Consider the following 23,432-nt stretch of genomic DNA (forward strand, 5'->3'; position numbering starts at 1 on the left):
CAATATTACTTAATTGCTTTTACGATGTTATAATATTATCTTGACAATTGTCTAAAATTATCTAAAAATACTGATTTTATTTTTTGCACGTTGCTGCCGGCAATACTAACTATACTAACTCAACAATGCTAAGCCTAACTTGCACCAAGCTCAACAGTGCTAAGCCCCTCGCTGATACATCAGAAACCGCGGTTGCCAACCACTTGATTGCTCCGTACCGTCCTCTCACGACGGTACCAGCAACCATCCAGCAAGCTATGCTGAGCTATGCTGAATCCGGAGACATGAATGCCCGCATCGCGTATACAGCGGGTCGGATGAAGAGGGAATGGCCACTACGGCCACTTCCATCCCCACCAGAAAGCCGAACATCTGAGCGTCCCTCGGAGTAGCTCGGCGAGCGCAGTCATTATTGCGCCAGTCTAACACCCGCCAGCGATCATCCTCGTCGCCGCGGCCGTGCCGACTTTCCCAGGCGATTTCCGAGGCTACATCGCGGTACCAACGCGTCAGCAAGGGCGTGCGTGCGAGAGGAGAACGGCCTCGTGGCAGGTCTCGTGGTCACGTCGCGGGCGCGCTGAACTATCGCGTCACCGTACCTCGGCGGATACGATGAGACTCTTCTCGGAGAACGAGGAAAATGTGACGTGAGAGACTGGCCTTCGGCTTCGGCGGGTCCTTCGACGAGTGCGACACGCTCTGCGACGCAGTCAGTACGCGCGGGCGGGGGTCATCCGGCAAAATAACCGTCGCGATGAGGAGGTTGCTGCCGACGGCGGCGGTGTGCTGCTGGCTCCTGGTGGTGTTCGATGTCGGCCAGGTAAGTACGAGAAAACTGTTATTCCAAGACAAGAATTCTCCGCAGTTTCAAACACGCCGTTTCGAACGCGCCGGAAACCGCGCTTTTGCATGCGGATGTGTTGTCAAACGCGCGGTTTCCGCGGGAAACCTAGCTGCATTGACTACCTAACTCCGACCAAAAAACAAGCTTGTCATGTCTGCTCCAATGCTTCCATATTTTGAAGCACTGACAAACGAAATTATTTTTACAAATATATTTACGTAGAAAAATTTTATACTTTATTAAAAAATGGTTTTAAAACCATATAATGTCCTAGAAAATAAACAATAATATTGCAAGATAAAGAACTGCTTTTTTACATCTTACATATAATAACAATTTAATATATTTTATGCCATTTTATTTTCAATTATAAAAAATTGAGACGTAGCTATAGTATTTCTTTCGATATTTTATCTCGACCGCGTGAAGAGTTCAGTGCTCAGGATATGTATTACGACATGACCGCGAAGTTTGATCTGCCGGAATGATTACTGTCATTCAAACATCCGGATTCCTAAAGCTGAAGTATTTTAAAGTGTTTCCAGTTTCTTTCGTAACTCTCTCTTTTTCTTTCTTTCTTCCTTAATGTTTTTACTAATTTAAAATTTCATTTTTTATTATAATTTTACTCATAATATTGTTGAATATTGTTATATATTTTTATTATTTTATATTTAAATTAAAATTTCTTTTTCTTATTAAAACTGATTTTAATGAAAGTTAACTAAAAACACAAAAAGAATGTTTTGTAGAAAATTTGCTATGGTTTAATTATTTATAACTTAAATATTATATTCATCATGTTTCATTACTAAAAGAATTGATTGTAGATTATGTAAAACGTTTCCACAAGAAAGAAGATGCAATAAACCTTTGTGATAGTTTTTATATAAATTTTTTTTTCTTTTTTTAAGAAAAATCTAGTTTTGTACTTTCTTGAGTTATTGAATTTTTTATCTCATGACATAATATTAATATAAAATTAAAGAGCGATGAATAATAAATATCAAGTATAAGTAACAAGTGCAGGTTTAATAAGTGAAAGGTAGACAATATTTTTCGGTGCATGTATATTAATCAATTCAACGAAGATAAAGACCACTTGATTATAATACTTAAACGAAGAGGATTTATGCTTTAGCAAAGTATCGCGTGATTAAACATATAGAGAGAAATTTTAAAAATCGTTTCATGATTTGATAAGTTCGTACTGTCTCGTTATTTATCTTCCTCCTGTTTGCTCGCTTTGCTAATATGCATAATGTTTAACGTGACATAGAACGAGAAAGAAAATCATAAATACATAAATCATCGAACAAAAAAAAACGGCATTCTACAACGCTATGTGCCATGCTGACTCAAATTATATGCAACCGCGATATATCAGCAATGAATATGCAAAATCAATTTATATTTTTGCAGATACATATATTATTCATCAAATGTAGATATACATCACGATAAAAAGAAGCGAAAATTATATTAATATTTAAGATACTTGATATATAAAATATATATAAGTAAATATGTATTATAATAAAAAATTTTAATTATAATACAATTACACTAAATATATACACATATATTTTAGTATTTCTTTTCTTACATTTTGAAATATACATTGCATTTATGCTTTATATATTTTTATTACAGAGCTGATAAAGAATTAGGGAAGACGTACCCAAAATAAAGTACCTAAGAATAGTTTGTCATTTTACACATTTTTATTGTACTTAACAAATGAAGAAAGGAGAAGAAGAGATAGAGGGAAAGAGAGAGAGAAACACGAATTAAATATCCGTAACTATTTATGGACGTCACATTCTTCGGCGATTTCCATCGCGTGCGATTATATCGCCAACGAATCTCTGTGCTTAATGTATATATTTACGGCTATACCATCTCTAACTTATTACATACAGCATTAGCAAGACTGCTAATTGCTTCCCGCAATCTTTATAAGAATGCGTTATATATGACTTGATCATTACGGAAGTAGCCGAATAATACGTATTATACGCTACAGTTATTGTAACATAAATTCATTTTCCATTATCTATTATTTATTACATCTTTCTGTGTTTCCGTTTTTTTATACTCCGTCGACACTCTCTGATGAAGCGTTTCATTCGTTGAGACTCATACGAGCGAGGGGAACAATTTGCATTAAAATGGATAGATTTTTCTCATCTTTTCGAGCGGCCGGAGCTACATGCCGTTTCTTAAGACGGCTGAACAGGCCACGGATGCAAACTAGTTTCTCGATTTCATCGTCGTGCAACAAAAATATCGCGACGAGAAAAATCGCGATAACGTGAAAGTTGCTATTGCTCGAAAGCGGCGGAGTCCTTCGCGATTTTACGAGCACGCGAAAATTTGTCTGACACGCAAATCCTTGAGAATATATACTTAAGATATTTTTATATCTTGCAAACAAGAACGCATCGTCTTTTATCATCTTATGTGTGTGTGTTCTTTGGCTTCAAGCTGTTGAATAATTTAAAACATCATGAGCCAGGGAAAAAACATAGAAAAGTAAAAATTGGAAATAGAAAAAATTTAGAAAAGTAAAAAATTCACATTTACCTTTTATCTTTTACAATTAATTAATATCTTTTACTAATTATGTAATTTTAAGATCACTTCCTCGTCTTTGTCAAGTTGAAAAAATAAATCACTTTGCCATCAATCAAACGCATTGAGAGGTGAACGCTTCGCGTCGTTCGACTCTTTCGCTCGTTCCGAAACGTATCACGGGACGAAAAGTTCCAGACCTCGGGGTCCGCCTATTACGAGAAGGAATGCACTGGATCCGCGTGTGCACGTGTGTAAGCGCGTGTGCGTGCACAACACGTGCGAGAGTGACCACCTGCCTCAGCGCGCCGTGCGCCAGTCCCAGCTTTATATATAGTTAATCAAAAAATCTAATTAACGAGTAGCCGCTCCCGCTTCATGGGCGGTATCCGCATTGTTTATCGCGCATCTCACTGATTACCATTTGTTATCACTAACGTTGCGACCTTTAATAGATCTTAACCCTCGTTTCAGACCAGCGCGCGCGACCATCCCGAGATTCCACTTCGCTAAAAAAAAAAAAAAAAATTGAAATGAAATGAAACAAATGTACGTTGCACGTTTACTGCGCGTTTATTTCGCCTGCGCAATTCGCAGAGTGTTTTGAGCGAGGCAACGAATTTAATATTTCTACCGGGCAACGTGCAAATTAGGCTAATAAGCTGGAAGTCGTCTCGAAGCAAACCATGAAACGAACAAATCTGAGAATCCGTTAATTGGCTGATTTTACTTTGGCACATTTATACCTCATGTTCTCCTTAGCAATAATCATAGTTAATTTATATTCCCTTTTATTCTCTCTTTGCATGCCATTTAATATGCGAAGAATAAATTTTTAAAATGTTTTCTCTTATATTTTTTCGGGTTTATTAACATTACGACACAATTTACTAGATAATTTAGTTGACTTTATTTTTTCTCGATGTAAATTTTATGAAAAATAAAAAGAAATTAATATAAATAAGTTGAACGGCAACAATCACCAATGTAAATATCTATTACGTTTATTTTTACAAATGGAAGACAGAATAGAGGATTGTCGCCGGTAGAATTGAGAATTTTAATTGCAAAGATTCGAGCCGCATCTTGAGAAACGCGTTCACGAATTAATTGAGAATACGTGTATGTGAGTTTTTGTGCGAACTCTTTTCCCTTTCTAACATGTCCCTGCGAACAGCCGGAGGACATTACGTCGGGCCCTCGATAGTAGGCGGCCTTATTGAGCGCGCGGCCTTACTCCGCATAGTTGCGCTCTTATACGCTACCGTATTAATATTTATGAGGTCCCCTATGGCACTACGGTAAGATAGTGTGTGTGTCCTATATAAAGCGACCCGAGAAAGTGATAAATTCGGACCATTGCATAACTGGCCACACATGTATACGTACGTACACACTTTAGCGTCGTCTTACATAAGTCGCGACTGCGTCATGTATTGGAGAAAACGAAAGAAATATTCTTCACAAGCGTTCAATGGTACATTATGTTAACTCATCATTCTCCGTGCTATTGATTGTAAATAGGACTGTGGGTAGAAGGAATTTGTGCAGGCAACTTATACATATAATTTTGCGCGTAACTAATAAATTAGAAAGATGTTACATCGCACTTATGAACAAAGAAAATGTTATACAAATGCCAGTTGCATTTCTTTGTATTTTCACATCAATTCGAAGTAGATTTGAGGTAAAAAATGGTTAGAAAAGGTTTGCAGATATATAATGTATATGTAAAGGCGTTATTTATATATTATTAATATTTACGTTTTATCATAGTCAACTGAAATATATTTTTTTTACATCTATACTTTTATTTATTATACCAGTAAGATTCGCTGTATAAGAACATTGCTCGCTGCCGCTAGCTTACATTGCCGTCGTCAGTTCTAAAGCTATAGTACCGGAGCATCTGATCTTTGACATTGTAGAATTGCTACGTTGCGGCGGTTATTTTAGCTTCATTCTTGTATCACGTGAGCGAGATGTAACGTGGCTTTTGACGTGCGTGAGCAACGTCGGATGATCTAGTCATAAACGTAGCTCTCCTCAATGATGACGCATCGGGACGACGCGCAAGGTAAAATCAACCTAGATTATTTAATTCATGCTCGCCTTGCACATGTCTGCGGTTTCGCTATCCACCACACTCGCCGTGTCCCCGCGTGCGCATCGATCAGGCATATAGAAAATCTTTCCCTGCGTCCCGCGGCCTTGTAGCGCACGCGAATGCGAGAGTTTTAAATGTGCAATGCACCGCGCGTCCGTCCTCAATATTTTACGAGATGATACTAAATCAACGGATAAAACGCGATTATTTCGAGAAACATCCTCCTTTACCTTTACTCACCGCTCATTCGTAAATTACTGCTACTCCGGTAGCCAATAAATTACAACTATAAATAGTCACGTTTGCTACTTTTCCCGTGAATGGCGAGATCATTTCTCTTTTGGATTCTCTTTTATTTCTTACAAATGTTTTATGCAATAATATATGAGGGGGGATAATAATTGTCCTCATATTTTTTCCATTGGTAATATTTTATTTAAGAAAAAAAATCTTTCGACAATGAAAGGATTAATACACGATATCTACTCTAGTGCGTATGTTAACGGTCGCGATGTTACTCCGGGCGGTCTTAGAAATAGTTTTGCAAATGCCGATTGACATGTTCGAACATACGCTGCGTGGCACGGTACTAAAACTACGTTTAGCCAACATTAGCGTATCTCGTCCCGCTTTATTTTATCGCGTCGCGGAATTTACTGTCGGTAGTCCACTCATTAAATCCGCCACGGCGATGTGTAAATATGTCCGCGGCGATGGGAGAGGTACCTTAAGTTACAATCTATTCAACGTGGAACATAATGTCGTAAATCGACACGGACCGTAGCCGCAAAACATAAAATAAAGTGTCTTTATCACAACGGCCGTCCCGTGCTAAACATATGGTAAAATACCGCAAAGCTGCGATCACAAAATAGCAACTTTCCGTACGTTGTGGATACCCTCGTTTCCATTCGAGTCGAATCGCTTCGCGTATGTTACTGCGTGGACTGCAGCTCGTTCTTACGCTTTGCTTAATGGAAATCTTTACAGCGTCTTTACCAAACTGATTTCTCTGCCGCGTAAAGTATTAACGAGAAGCCGCAGCAGGAATTATTCTCTATTCAACCGGACAAATGTAAATTGCTCTAATCCGTTTAACCATATATAGAAATATTCTTGCGGACAGATGAAAATTAATTATTATTTAAAGCATCAGTTCTGTGATTATTTATTTCTTATTACAAGTGAGATCTACAAATGATGTGCAAACAATAAAGCTATATTAATTTTTTTATGTCTACAAAACTTATATATCAATATAGGATATAATATAGGTACAATAAAGAAATAAAAATGCGCTCGATTTCGTTCCATGTTGAAACTTGTGGAAGAATTCTGGATGACGAAACTGAATTTATATATATGCATTGCATATATATAAAAGACTGCAAAATATATAATACTGGAATGATATCGGAAATCACCCACGCGTACAGAATCGTATTCGATCGGGAGAGCGTGGCATCAGTGTTCGCGACGATCAAAGAACACTACGCCCGCCTCTCTTCCGATCTCCGTCGTGTCCATTTTCGGAGAACGACTACGGACCAGATAGTTCTGCCTACGCCGCGCGCCGTGCGGCCGCGGCCTACGTGCGGCCGCAGGATAATAAGTCTTTTCTTTAAGGTTGCGAAAGTGCAAGCGGGTATGTAATATCCCGGCCGATCGACCGTTGCAGGCACGGTCGCGGTCGTGCCCGGCGCGTCACTCGTCGCGGTATATCGGGAATCGATAGCGAGAGCGCCGCGTCGCGAGACAAAACCGTGAAATATCGCCCCGTCTGATTTCAGAGTGTTGCCATGTGGCTTGGTCTCCCTCAGATGAGATGAGTAAACTTTGCGGTTTATTCCCGTAAACGTGACGATGCCGATCAAACCGGTGCTCATATCGGCATCCATGAAGCCTGCGAGCTTTAATAGTCGAGAAAGTCTTAGAGTTACATCGATCGAAAGCCCACACGAGATTTCTAAGTTATAACATTTCTTTTGCATCCAGTGATATTTAACCAGCTTTAAGGAAACATAAATTCGTAACTGCGGAATGTCAAAAATGTTTGATGAGTTTATGATACACGCTTTCCATTTAATAACAGGATTGTACTTTTTTGTATGATATGATAAAAAAAATGTGTTTAATCAAATAAATTGATTATGAATGAAATGTCATACACGTAATATAAATTTTTGCAATTTTTATGCGTTATTTATTCAAGAGTTAGTAATTCGAAGCGTGTTTCCGGAAAGAAACGTGTAGTTAAAATGGCGATGAGTGTGTATTTGTGGGGGACCAAACGAGGCATGAGGCAAAAGCTACGGGATCAGGAAATGGCTGCCTATTCTTGCGGCTCATCAAGCATTGCGTTACGTGATTTATGTATGCAGCCATCCAGCGGTGACGCGAATCGTGGACTGTCCCAGCATTAGGCATTATTTCTTATATGCAGAAATCAAGCAGCTGACTAATCATTTAATTATATTTCCAAGATCGACCCGCCTGCACAAATTCCACGCTTAACAGTCATTCCGATACCGCTACGTCGACATTATCGTGTGTGCATTCGGAGAAATTTACATTTACGACACTTGCATACGATGTTTTTTTTATGCAAAGATAAAAATTTTTACTAACTAAAATAAAGTGAGAATATAATTTAATTTTATGTGCGTCATGATGATATAAAAGCAAAGTAAGTAAATTCTGCAAAAAAAACATGTGTGAGATAGCACTGAATTAATGTTGAAATTATTATTTCGAAAGCACAAATAACAAGAATGAACATCAACATAAATCGAAATATTTATTTCCAGAGATTTTTATAATTTGATCTAAAAAATATATTTTATATACATATACATACTTTTTATAAGAGCGCAATACGCATTGTAAAAATCATAACACACGTAGTTCCTCTATCATGTAAAAGTACCCAGAGCAATGTTTGATGAAAGTTAATTATGAACGTCCTGACGTGGGGGGGAATAAATGCTAGAAATTCCACATGATGGAGATTGATATGGCCGCTTCTTCTCGCGAGATTTCGGAGTCAGCGAGGCGAGAGGCTCCTGGCGAGAGGAAAAAAAACAGGAGTGCAACCGTAAGAATGTTGGTCTCGCTCGGCGAACGCGTGTAGCGTTACTCGATCCGCGTCGGAAAAATCCGGAGTGCTACTGGGAATCACGCATCGCTTCAGCGATGGTTACGAGTTCTGTGGCGTATCAGAGCAAACGGAAACGGCGTTAATGATGACGCGCCGCCGCGGCCGCCGCGCGTTTCGACCGAGGCGCGTATTACGCGCCGCATAGTACGCCGATCGTAGGATGCGCGTGTACAATGCGACGCGATTTCACCGCGCTTTCATAGCTTTTTCATCGTATTATCAAGATGTTACCTAAAACCTCTTGTCAACGAAAGCGAGAACGCGCGTAGATCGGCGAAATGCAACATGCCACCCGCGTGACGATTAGGGAGAAAAAAGCGTGCAGTATACCCGTTTTTATCCCTCTCGATTGCACGGTATGTAGACCGTGATAAATGTTGTCGGTTGGCGAACACGCGTGCAATAAATAATAATGCAATTTTGTCATTGCATGACTCGTGGAAACGAGAATTGTACACTCGGTTGGGGTACGAGCGCTACGCGAAAACCTCGAGATACGACGAATGCAAATTCGAATCGGCGATCGAACCTTTCGAAAATCCGCTCGATCTCATAGCAGGGCCTCTTGTTAAGCAGTAACTAATACTGGTTCAGCACCTGGACCGTATATACTTTCCCGCGTTACGTCTATATCATTACAATATAGATGAAGAAAACGATTTATTTAATGAATACTAATGCCCATAATTTACACGTGAATACATATTTATTACAGATTTAAAACGTGTTAAAGTAAATGGTCGGCGGCGATTATTGCCGACGTGCACTTTGCAACTTTGGACCGCGACCGGCCGGAGTTGGAAGAATTACGGTATTCATGTAGGCGAACGGGATCGCGGCGTTAAAAAGTTGCGTGAATAAAAGATCGATCGCGATTAACTCTCCCACGGGGGAAGTGTGTAATTTCGAGAAGAATAGCACTGAATACCGTGATTATGAATGCATGTAGGGCGCGTGAGGACTATCACACGTGCCGCACAATTTACGCATTTACGCATGACGGTTATCGTCCGAGCAAAAACGGGCCTACCACTAGCGTGAACGCGCTATTGAAGTATGGTACCACCACTCGACGCGTCTCCTCTCCTCTTTTACAAGCCCAGGTTAAAAGGGAATTGCTTCGAAAAAGGTGTGAACTTGCGCGGAATAATAATAACGTGAGACTTTCTATTCGATACATTTAATTCTTTCCTCTGCAGTTTTAAATTCTTTCAAAAGGTATTTTTGTAGAAATTACAAACTGAATTTTTATAAAATTTCGGAATAAACCAGATTTACAATCTCGAATGATTAAAAGAACTAATTATCTCGTATTCGTACACAGGGATTGTTTCATCTGTAGGTATTTCTCTGTTTGTTATTATATGAAACTTGAAATTTTCTCTCTTTTTGCGAGCTCCTGCGACACTTTGTAATAATATGAGTTGTTGGAATTCTCCCGTAAATATACATATTGCTTTCTACCGGATCTAATACATTCTATTGGGGATTGGGATTGTTTCACATCTTCAGATGTTAATACCGGTAACGTGAGTATCTATAATATATACTCACTACTTTGCATAACGTAAACGGATATTCCTATGACATTTAATTGACATAGTATTGACTGGCAAGCACCCGCGAGAATAACCAAAGCGGAGAATTGGTGGCGGAGAGATCCGGCCCCGAAGAAGACCTTCTCGTCCTTGGTCTGCTGACAATTCATGGCTCGCTACGGGAGGGTTAAACACTTGACATCGTATGATCTATACAGAGCTTATACCCGGTGTATATGCCTATGGCAGTCGGCAAATCAGGTATGTCAGTGGAGATCGTGATTTATGTCCGCGGTTCGGCCGCGGGCGAGATGTCGAGACGAAATTGTCGAAGCGTTATTCACGCTCCGCGCCGCGCTGCATCGCGCTAGAGATAGCGTTGTCGTAAACGCGCGCGCGAAAGTTAGGGCCGAGTGGCGAGACCGCAAAAGGAGAGCGTCAACCCTTAACGGCGCGCACTGTCCGACTCTTTAGCGGTGAGAAAAATGTTTCGAGACACACAGAATGTCAGCGTGACGCGCGTATACTCGCGAACGAAAAGATTGATTTCTTTTTTATTAGTTTTCGAGACGCGCCGATATTGTAAAAGTGCGAAGCGTGATACCATTACTACATGGCGCTCTAAGATGTTGCTATATGGAAGATGTTGAAGTTACGTACGTATCCTAAGAAATTTAAGCAATATATTTTCATTATCAACCCTTTCAGTGATTCAAAATAACGCAAAATGAAATTTACATACAACTGGCATAAATTTATAATATGTTATATATATTATAAATTATCGTGTTATACTTATATGCAATTTTTGTATAAATTGTTTTTATTTACTTTAGTTAATAATAATTTATACTTTTTATTATTATAACAATCTATACTACGCATTACGTAATATTTTGTAATAAAATATATCACAAACAAACCTCTTCTTATAAATAAGCATACAGTCATTCCCAAACTCTGAGGTGCATATATTTATTTTCTGTGTTAAAGGTATCATTAATTAAAATTTTAAGAATTCTTCGAATTTTAAGTCTGAAGGCTTAAAACATAAAAAATCAAGTTTTTTTAATAAAAAATTACTATATCTTTGAAATCGGCGAAGAGATATTTATATCTTGAAGAAACTTACTATTTAAAAACCGCAGACTACCAGTTTGCTCCAACAATACGTTTGAAAACAATCATTATTTTAGGAGCATTCTTGCACAGTTGTTTCCGCGAAGGATATTGTCCGCCGTCTCACGACAATGTTGCACGTATCCGCGTGGCAGGCTCACGTACCTTTCGCAGTGACGGCGAGGCAAAATTATTGAAACGTTCTTCACGCTGTGCGCGAAGAACGCACACGCACAGGAGACGCACGTATACGCAATATACGTGGATGCGTGCCGCGCGCACGAAATGGCATTGTCGTAAAATCGCGGGCGTGTATGAATCCTATCTGGAAGCCGAGGCGTTGTAGCGAGACCACAAAGGAAGAGAGGCTCGCGCATCAGGAGGACCGGACGGGTTAAGAGTCTGCCTGGAAGATCCATTGTCGCTCCTGGGATACGAGAAGAATAAGAGCTGCTTTTCGAACAACGAAAGAGCTGACCTTCCCCTCGTGATTTATGACATTAATATTGAAAATAAGAAAAAATCTAGACTTTGCACCTACTTGAAAAGGGCTATTCTTGCTGCGCTTTGCAGCAGTAATATCACAATTTTAGCGGCAATTGTCAAAGTACACTGGATAGTTCAATAAACACTTCACTTACTTACTCATTAAACTCGTTGAACTATCATCGCATGCAATTATTGTACTGCTTGGAAAAGGGAAAAGCGGGACTCGGAGTTTACATAAAAAGATGTTGAAATGAGCACATTGATGGCAGTAAAGTCATCTCGATGAGACTGTCGGCTTCTCTCGGCTTTTTTTTTTAACATCGTACTTTCACTTTTCTCCGTGAGGTCTACGTAGCTGCGGTCGTAACACGCCATGAATGGAAAGGCTCGCATGCGTATAAGCCATCTTTTTCGACGCGCAAGAACGTCCCGTTAAAGAAACGATTGCACAAGAGCGAAATTCCAGGGTTGCTGCTTTATTTGCGCGCGGCAATTTGCGTACCGTTGACGGTATTACGATCGTGACGGCAAGATAATTCCCGTTTTTGGCGGTGAGATAATTTCCGTTTTCGTTCGAGACCTGAAATCTGTGTCGAATCTCGAGGATAATTTCCCATCATTTAAAACAACAATAGAGTTACATTTTTAAAAAAGATTTAAATACAATTTCTCGAAAAACTTATTTTTGAGCGTCATCTTGATTATATTTTTAATAAAATTTATCAGAGAAATAATTCTATTGCTCATATTTTTGCTTACATTGAGATTATGCAGAGTGCAGAGAAAATCTATAATTTTTTAAATAATATAATAAGTAGAAGGATTTACATTAAACGAAAATTTACGAAAATTAACGGCGTTAAACCGGTTGAATTAAAATAATATTTTTCCATTGAATTCAGCAGTACGAGAGATTTGTGATAGAATAACTGTAAAACAGTATCTATTCTTGTGCCATTATGCAAACACGTTGCTACCGGAACATTGCGCTCTTTACCATTCCTTACGGGACTGTAAAATCGACTCGGGAGGGAAAACGATTTGTTCTTAAATTATGTTGTTCCCAGAAGTGCACGCGATCTATGTAGCGTCGACCATTCGACCGTATCTGAATCCATCACGGCGCGGCGCGGCGCGGCGCGGTCTCGGTGCACGGGCGGCTCGTTTCAATGTTGTTACAATGAAAATTCCAGTCGCGGGAATAATAAATACTCTAAGTAGATAAGTATACTGCGGAGAGAGAACGTTTGCGCGCGCCCGCAGGACCGTAATATCCACCTGCTCGAACGCCGGGCATTATTCTATCCCTCTATCGATTTCGACGCAGGTGGTGAAGGTAATAAGTATCGCCATCCTCGTTCCGTATATATAATCGCAATAATTTAATGCGATTCACTTTCGCCATTCAATGACACATCCACGCACACGCACGCACAGCTGTCCGATGGTCGCGGAACGTATGCGCATTTCGCGTTATTATTCCTCGGACAATCGGCTAATTTTTATTGCGCTTCATGGTAACTAAACAAACTGTCTATGTCTACGGTAACTAAATTGTCTCAAAAAATTTAGATATATAGAATTTCTTTATAAAATATTAACTTTATATCTTTTTTTATCTATATATAGTATTTATATAATATTTTATATTCTCTTTCTACCGTGACAAAATATATAAATCATACAATTATAAACTATTGTGTGTGTTCGTTATTTGCTTTTATCTGATATTTTATTCTCCGATCGCGCGCATTGTTTCATCTCTTCTATAATATGTTTCGCGTGTAGGCAGGCGCGACCCTTTGCCCGACGCATAATTTACATTACACTCCAAAAGCAAATATCGCGTGGAGGAGTTGAGATTTATGGGCGCCTACGAAATTGCAGCGCGCGCGCAGGGCTGAGAAATTATTTTCTTTCTCGGTCGTTACGTTTCGGTTAATACGTTCCCTCTTTAGATTATCAAGTCGGGCAAACATACGGCCGTAAATGACGCGCGCCGGGAATGCGAGGACAAAGGAGCCGAGGAGGCAGCATCGGCGAAGTAGGATTTCCTGCACTCCGGATGCGCGCGCGTTTCGTGCGCCGTCATTCTACGAGCGCGCGAGAGATCTTCGATAAGCCCGAAGATAACGCGCAAAACGATATCGTTCGGCTATCCCGCTTTCCGAGTCAGTCGCGCGATCAACTCTCTCTCGCGGCGGTTTAATCTCTCTCAACTTGGTTTATTAATTGAACGGCCTTTATATTAAAGATCCGGACACCTTTATATCATAACTGAGAGAAACAGGCTTCTAAAGCTTCTACTTGGGGAGAAGAATGTTACAACATTTTTGTGCCACAAGAATAATTCACGGCATTTTGTGAGGCAAGGGTTATTCACAGTATTTCAAAGTATACAGATTAATCTACTTAATTGATTCATTAAAATTTAATTATTACTTGGATAATTATAGTATTATATCTAATTATAGACATTATACATAAATTACTTTGTGAATTTAATAAAATTTAATAAAGATTTATATACATATATTGTAGGTACATGTATATTTTTTTTAAATACAACCTGTATAATTCCTGCTTTTTAAAATACGCAATTACTTAAATTATAAATTGCGCAAATATATAAGTGCAGCCAGTGCAGGAAATAGAAACTTCTCCTGACTTTTGCACTGAACGAAAATCAACTTCAAGTAGACAGTTCTCTTTTTAAAATGCAATGCAGTAAGACGGAGAAATTGTCTGTGAATATTTCAAATGTACGAGACTTCTCAAAATGCCCGCAATTCGGAACAGTTAGAAGGAGAATTCTTTCCGTGCAGTATAGCCGTCCATTTCTCTCGCCGGGTGGCACGGCAACTATCTCTTCATGACGTAAAATGGAAAATTATTTTCTCCGCTGCGGAATGCGAGCTTTTCAATGTTCTCTTTCGCCCACTTTTTCTTTGATAAATTTAAAGATGGATTTAACACGACCTGGTAAATATCTCGCTTTCACTTGCACGCTTTCGGGTTTCGAGAGATTGCTGCCTTCGCAAAAGTGGGAGGAGATGAAACGCGAGAGCCCATCAGATACCGCAGAAATTTAATAATTAATTAACGCACGCTGCATGATCTGATAATGCGGCGCAGACTTATTAATCACTCCCTCGGACCATATTTCGTACGATTAATTTCTAACACCATGCGTATCGAGCTTCGTAATTAAACTTCTTTTAATTACTCTATTCGAAAGCATAATGCTCCGCTTATGTATTAATTTGCTCGTACATTTCCAAATGGCTTTGACAATAAATAGCATAATTGTTGCGTGGGAAATAATTATAATTATAAATTATAAAGTATCTTATATATCGTAGTAATTTATAATACGTCAAATTACATCTAATGTAATTTATTATTTATATATCTTATAAAATATACGTGATATAGAGAATGTGTAATTAAAAGAGAGAAATTACATATTCATACACCAGACAACTCGAGAGAGCCATCAATGCTTCAACATTAAAGCATACCTTCTCTGTGCGGGCAACGCCGGTTTTCGCGGTCGAGAGAAAGCGGGCGACCGGGCGACTGCCCAGACACCCCGCTTATTCGTGCAAACGTAACAAACGTAATTATCTCATTATTGCATAAAGAGGTATTTTTCGAAGGACGCGCGGCGTAAAAAAACCGTAAAACTCGGGAACGCGAAGTTGGCGATGCGATGCGATACGATGCGATGGCGATGGCGATGGCGAGATGGCGAGATGGTCGTAAATTGCATACACTGTGAACGATGCACTTCTGGCAAAAATGCCGCAGGGTTCGGTTACAGCGGCCGCGCGCGCTAAAAAAGGACGAGACGAGCGGTTAGACGAAGGAACCCGAACGAGAGCCCAGGGTCAATAACATACGTTTTGACTTCGGCTTCCTTTTTCTTCGCGAGATAATTCGAGGGCGGGCACGCAGCCTCCGGGCGAAGAATGCTCTTTCGTGCCGACGACGCGTTGCATATATCGTATCCTCTCGCATCCGACGAGAGATACAATGACATTCAACTGCGTATACCGTGACACGAGTAATTGCCCTCTCAATTATTGAAGAGCGTACACCCTGTGTGTGCAGTACGCGCAAAATGAATAACACGATCGTTACTATAGCGCAATTATTTACGATCGGGGCTCTCCGAGTCGCGGCGAGAAAAGATATGAATGACATTAAAGCACTGTATATACCCCTACGTGTACCAAGCAGATAAATCACCAACGTTTTATCTCGTACTGGTAGCGGTTATTTGAAATAATGACTCACGCGGAGCTTTCCGCAAATCATGAAATTATATTTATGTAAGTAATTTAGATATGGATAGGCTATCACGTGAAGAAGAATGTAATTAGAATTATACACTTTGTAAAAATGAACCAATGCTGTCGAGAGAATAAGGAAATTGACAAGATAATTTTGCTTTCGGAATAATTTAAAGAGCATTTCTATACTTTACTTCAATAATTCCAATTAATTTCAGTTAAACGTTTGACTGTTATCATTAAATATCTAATTTCGTTAAAAATACTTATATTGCATGCGTAATTTGAATAACAACATCTATATTATACATCTTTCTTTTTTTTTTAAGAACATACCTGCATCTTTTCCTCAGACTTTAAAATGTTTATAAAATGCTCTTGTCAACCTCATAGGCACCAATTATTATGTCTATAGCGCTTAATTGGGAAAAGATATGAGCCTCGACTGTAATTGCACCCTGTTGCTTGTCTTTTAACAAATGAGCATCGAACAGCTTTCAGCATTGAAGGAACGGACGACTCGCGTAAACAATTATTAATAGCCGCTGCAGGAATCTTGCTGAATCAGGGAAGACAATTGTGTAACGTAGATACCCATACTATTTCTCGCGTTTTGCGGGAGTGACGCGGCTGCATTGTTCCTCGAGGACGTGACTTCCTCGTGCCTTTGTAGCCTCACTCGCACCGCACCGCACCTCACACGTGCTGCGTCTCACACGCGATACCATTCGATGCGGCTTTCGTTTGCTATTCTCGTTACCTCGCGGGTAAAACAATCGCAGGGGTCTCCCCGATAAGCTCGATCGGCTCAATGCTAAACGTGACCGGTGATAACTATCTGCATTTTCGTTGTATTGTCCTACATCTCGTCCCTTGTCCCTCGTTGAGTTGGTTGCGAGGCGAATCCCTGAATCTATTATCCAGCTCTCGGTCCGAATGAGTGGCTGAGGGGCGAACGACCTTTAGAACGCAGATATAATCCGCGCTAAAAGAAAAATTCAAAAATTTCTTTAAAAAAGATATTAACAGATGATATTTATTAATCAGCAACTAAATCTAATTTAAATCGTACTCAGTTACAAAATGCTAATCAATAGGAGATTTAAAAAATAAACGAGCCGCTCAAAAACGCGCTACTGAGATGATTTCTAAAAGTACAAAGGCCATACGTTAGTGCTGCAGCGTGGTTTATCGTATTCGATTATCCAACGTTTCTAATGGTAATTAACTGCGCTCATTAAGAGATAACGTATACTTTATTGAAGTTATCTTTATTAGCAGCGATACTCATCGCGAGGAGAAACGTATCGGGGAACGCGAGAAAAATGTATAAACGAACATCTGCGAAGGCCATACTGATTATTATATATTATGTACTGACTATTATATGCACACGTTACACTGTATGGGAGCCGAAGAATACGGAATTTATATCATTGTACGAAATTAAAATATTGCGACAAGATATTTGTTTAGCTTTACAATTTATTACGCTTTATAGTTTTTTTTTTTTTTAAGCCGATTGTGTATTGTGTATTATCAGGATTACCGGGATCTTCTACCGCTCTCCGACACGCAGCATCTATTTGTTTCATCCTTCGCACCTGTTCTCTGGTTGATTGCTTCTTGTAGTTATTTTATTGTTGTACTACTAATCGGTCAAGCGTTATAATTGAGACTCCAGGGTTAATGTAATAATGAAATGATTCTTCTCAATGATAAAAATTATATTACTTGATTTTATATTTTTATTAAACTTTCTTTTTTAAACTTATTGTATCCATAATTTTTCCAAAAATGCTGAAATGTATATAATGCAGAGTATATTAAATTTACAAATAAGTATCAGTGTTGTGCGAAGCACAGACGTTTACTCGTTATATCTTTCTCCTTGTCCCTTACATTTTGTTACGTTTCGGGCCTTATTTATCGGAAGACACGCGCGCGTCGCCGACAGCCGAAAGTCTCCGATTGCCAATCCGATGGGGAGAGAAACGATCCTGCTGTTCCTGTTTCTGCGGTTCGCGCGCACCCGGGACGACTGGGTGTGTGCGCTCGGAATGCGCTGAAACATTGCGGCCACGAGAGCGGCCGGGATTAAATCTTGATGCATTGCCGTTATCCACGCGTGAATTTTTGCGCGCGGGCATTAGAGCCGCACGGTGAAAAAGTTATCAATTTATTGCACGCCCGGCGTCGATACGCGATAGCGCCTGCGCGCACAACCCTCCCGGCGAATTATTAATTGCTAGCCCGATCGCAATTGTTGTTCCAAACGAGTTCCCCCGCGCGTCCTCGTTGGTTGTTTGCGTTGTATAACACTGCGCTTATCGCGATCGGCCGCCACGGTGTCGTTGGGTGTATCTTAAAAGCGTTGGTACCTTCGTTCTCGCGACGCGCTTGCAATAATTCATTAATAAAATCTACATTTTTATATAAGCGTCTCTCTCCCCGGGTTCCCCTCCCTGTTCCACGTCGAACCTTGATATTTCTCTTTGCCGTACAATTATTGTCCGTCCTAAAATATCCCCGCGACTTTAACGGAATGATAAATTGCTTACGAAAGATTGGGAGCCACTGACATTCGCATTCCTCGCGATATTTCCACGTGCCGTCGATTTTTGTCGGACCAGTTTCGTGCGGAATCCGACGTGTACGTTTTATCCGACCGACTCGCTGGTAAGTCAACTAATGTACCGTCTCCTATTGTACGCGTTGCGATTACATGATGTCATTCTGTACGTTATTTCAAGCTTATCCATTCATGCCTCGCATTTTTATGAAAGACCGCTGGCATGGATGGCGATTAAATGACGGAAGGTTACCGCGTGTCCAGGCTAAGCTGTTTAGCCGCTGGACAATAATTGGCGCATGCACGATAATATTTATAATATAGAATACTTCAGAGATGGAGAGGATAAGAGTCTAGTTTAACAGGCGGAACTGATGTTTCCGACCGCGGCGCGCCGTTGCATCGACTATAACTTTATGTAACCGTGCATAATGCACATTATTGCACTAAATTATTTATTCACCATCGCGAGCGAATGTTTATTGTTCGTGATATGGATACTCTGCAGGAAGTTCGAGCGCGCAGTTCTACATTTTGCCGATTAAATGTCATGCAACAAAGTTGCGAATTACACGAATACATTGTACGTTTTAACCATTGCCATATTTCAAGCTACCGTTGCTCTCGAAGCGTTACAATATTAATGTGAATATTAAATTCAGATTTTATTTCGAATACTCTGCTTTATTCCGCGACATTACTCGAGTTAAATAATGACGATATCTGAGATGTTGTAGATTACAAAATATTTATCCTATGCCATAAAAAGTTTCTGAAGACGTAATCTAAAGTAGCTTTGTTTATAATAATATATTATTTTTTCTATTCTTATTACATTAAAATTTAATTTTTGCATAAGATGTAACATAATTTAAATTATTGTTCCTAAATAGAAGTAAATTATTTAAAAAATAAATTTTTGAATAAAAATGATACGTACATTTTTTAAATATGATTTCCATAAATTAAGTCTAGTGTTAATGATAATTATTATTTATATAGTGTTATTTATAAGTTCCATTCATTAATACAACGCTGGAAGATAAATAGGAAGATGAACATTTTGTGTAATAATCTGATCATTGATATATCGGTCGTTCACGCGTTACAACTCCGTATTGGCCTTTCATATTCACTTGAGCAGTACACGCTATTAATACGCGCGAGTTGAAAGATACATCTTTACGTAAACGCTACGCACTTGGAGATACCGCATAACAGTCGTACAATTTCCGTTCGAGACGAACAAGCTTTCGAGCAACAATGAACGCTATTAAATTATACGCGCATAATGTCATACGTTGTGGACCGCCACAGGATATGGCTCGCAAGGTCTTGCCCAACGGGCCCAACGGCGACCACGATTCTCTCCGTTCGCTATCGTATACCTGTCATCGCACACGTAGACAAAGCATCCGCCACTAATCGAGGACCGCTAAGCCGCCTTTCTTCTTCGGCGAGCAGTTCGCTCGCGAACGAGAGACTAACGACTGTTGCGAGAGCCTCTTCCTCGAATAACGTCGGAGCATTTAGGACTCGTCGTGTCCTTGCCGAACGCTTACACGCGGATCTTTGTCTTGGCTCTCGTGCCCCGGGCGATGTTGCTAGAGATGGTAGAATTGTGCTGGCTATAGTACATTTAATGCGAGAAATACGTTAATATAATTAATTTGCAGAAGACTTTTCAAGATCAACAATTTTGAGATCAAATTTTTGAAACATTTTTTATTAACCTAAATTCTTAATAATTCGTACAATAAGACAATATTTAATAATTTAATAACAATAAAATTTATTATAGGTACGCTGTCGCTTACAATCTGGAAGTCCAATTTAGAAACCTTAAATTCAACTTTTAGTATCGAATATTTTGATAAATATCAATGTCTTAATTGTTGCAAAAATGTTATGTAATCGACGGCGAACTGTTAATTATAAACACAAAAATTGGTCATGAAATCAATGTAATGTCATCACTTTCATTACGCCGTAATAGTCATATCTACATCCACTCGGCGATGTGTATCAATTCGAGATTAATATCAAGATTGTGTCATGGATATACGTCTCTCATCGCGCGTCCCTGACAGCGTACGAACGCGCGTTATCCGCGTTACAAAGCGGTCCAGCCGCATGAAATTGAAAGTTAGCGTGGGCCGATAGCTACCGCCCAGACCGGTCTAAGTTTACTCGTACATTAAGTCGGTGATCCGGCCCGAGGAAATATCATTGGCCTGTGCGCGTTCGTCGAGTGTTCCTTAGCGGGAGTAGTAACGGGGGTGGAGATCGCTCCGAGTCTCGCCAACTCTCGCACGGCCCGATATCGCGCGAAAACAAGCCTGGCAAACAGCGTTACAAAGAATGCAAATACCTGCTCCTCGCTTCGTTTCGCGATCGATATAGCGCGACTCGAAGTAAAGGGGGAATTCACGTATTTATGCGGTTTTCGCGGAAAAAAAGAACGGCGAGTTAAGAGAACCTGACTAAACGCCCCGTTGCAAATGGCATTTCGCGACGGCAAAAATGACAGGCGAATTCCGACAGGTTTTACCTTCGTAATGGAGAGCGTATGGTTCTGTTGAAGTTTGTTTGGGTGCTATATATATTTTTACGTCCACGTTGACACGTTAAAAGACCCGGTTAGCTGTCAACTCTTGAAACCGTCTCTCCCACGGCAATCGGCATCATAGTTATGGGCCGTGATCTGGAATGGCAATCGCCGGGCGGAGTTAGTTAGTGCCGATGCTGCTGTTGGCACAGTACTGACTCTGATTTAAATATTTACGAAGGTGGAAAGAGCGGTCTCTTGGCGATGATGTTCCTTAGGCGCGAATCGTTAACGCGGAGGACGTGTCGAGGAAATTCCACGACCGCGTTGCGAGGAGTGCTCTTTTGCTCTAGAATGCGATAATTGCCTATACGCTCGTTCGGGGGGCTCCGCGAGCGCTGCACTGGGTCTAATTCCCGTTCTCGTTCTGATTGCAGGTCGCCGGACAATTATTGGACACGGAGTTTCAGCCGACGGTGACGGCGACGTGCAAGGGCGGCTACATGACGATTCGCGTGAATCTCAATCAGAGTTTCGTAGGTGCGGTCCATGCGCGGGACCATCGTACCCCGCAGTGCATGGTATCGGGCAATGGCACTACGCACGCTACCCTGGGTATCAATCTGTTCGCGTCTCAGGACAGTCCCGAGTACTGCGGAGTCCTCGTGAACAACGTGAGTCTTCGCTATGATTATGGAAATCGTGGTACGCGCGCGCCAACGGCGATGGAATCGCAGCCGCAAGAACTAGCATCGGTTACTTCTACGATTCGCGGATAATTTGTTTGACTATTTTATCCTATACTATGTGCACTACGAGCCTTAAGTGTAATTTCAAGAAATCAACTCATTACACGAGTAGCTTTGCCACGCGTGTGAAAAAAAAGATGTTCCGCCGCTCAAGGGGAATTTACGTTTTACACGTTTCGCGATGATGCGGAGAAATTAGTATTCGCGTCTATTTACATGAGAAGTTCCAGAAAATTAATTGTTTTGAGAAGGTTACGGTTAACGCTGATTTACATACTCGGCCACTGAAGACACCTCGAGAATAACGTGAGAATCCGTCATATATGGAGATTATACGATTTGCATTTGAATCCCTCTCTTTTCGCTGAGGTATTATTTGTTCTGCAAGTGTAACGCCTTGCGACCGAAGACTTAAAGTCTTCTCATCTAAAAATCACACATAAAATTTTCACATACACACATAATTCACAAAAAGTTTTCATTTTATTAATATTACTCAGAAACCGAAATTGGTATTTTAAGTGGGAAATAAGCGTAATAAGCGGCATGCTGGATTGTACTATGTTCTATTATTCTTTACATTTAAATATGGCAATGTATATTACAGCACACGGAAGAACGTTCCATTCCTATCGCCGTTAGGATACACAAAACGCTGGAGCTAGCGGACGACAAGTTTTATGTCATTACGTGCGGAAAAGCGGGCTTCAAAAATGCCAAGTAAGTTGAAGATTAATTATACAATAATACACGATATAATAATACACAAACTATAAATAATACGTTATAGCAAAATAAATCTTTGCAATTATTCTCTGTAATTCGTGTATATTTATCATTAGACGGTTTGCTTGTAGTTTCAATATAAGTAAATGCCAGTAAATTGTCAGAATGACGGAACCAACTATTGATGCTATACCTGAGTTTACCTTATTTATGAACTCTCGCAGTGCCAGCGTAAATAATAATCAGTCTATCATAGGGTTTTTCAAACGGACGAGAAATAGAAATATCTTGCACCATTGGCTGCTTGACACGCGTGAAAAGCGCTATCTAAACGGGAAATACTATTCGCGAGGCTTTTAATCGGTCATTAGAGGCTCCGTGTTTTCTAATCGATCGTTGATATTTGCTATTCGGCACCACTTAGCCATGCATTTCCGCTTTCGCAGCACGTTGATCGTACACAGAAATACTTCAACTTACAAGAGTGATCAATTTAGAGAGTCAATACCTCGCACGACTCCGAATACCACAAGTTTTAAACAGTTGAACATTTTCTTAGAAAATATTAATGTTCTGCAATACCAATATAATAACTAACGATAAATAAAATAAAATTTAATTTAATATTTAGTATACGAAGATAATATTACGAAACGTCTTTTTGGCTCAAAACACCAAACGCGGTTGATAAGTATTAAACGGTCATTTTAAGAG

General features: G+C 39.9%; 1 protein-coding gene across 2 annotated transcripts in view; it reads left to right on the top strand.

The window, feature by feature from the left end:
- The first annotated feature begins 400 nt into the window (after positions 1 to 400).
- Positions 401 to 23,432, top strand: part of LOC112457334 — a 28,369-nt gene continuing 5,337 nt past the window's right edge. Inside the window, exons 1-3 of one of the 2 annotated variants that reach the window (XM_025020316.1) lie at positions 401 to 820; positions 21,681 to 21,917; positions 22,600 to 22,712. In XM_025020316.1, the coding sequence (XP_024876084.1) occupies positions 755 to 820; positions 21,681 to 21,917; positions 22,600 to 22,712 (416 nt within the window). In that variant the 5' untranslated portion in view covers positions 401 to 754. The remainder of the gene's footprint in view (positions 821 to 21,680; positions 21,918 to 22,599; positions 22,713 to 23,432) is intronic. The other variant, XM_025020315.1, reaches the window with a different exon arrangement.

The sequence above is a fragment of the Temnothorax curvispinosus genome, unplaced genomic scaffold (genome assembly GCF_003070985.1).
Source record: "Temnothorax curvispinosus isolate PA1 unplaced genomic scaffold, ASM307098v1 QBEX01007734.1, whole genome shotgun sequence".
In the NCBI taxonomy this organism is placed as follows: domain Eukaryota; kingdom Metazoa; phylum Arthropoda; class Insecta; order Hymenoptera; family Formicidae; genus Temnothorax; species Temnothorax curvispinosus.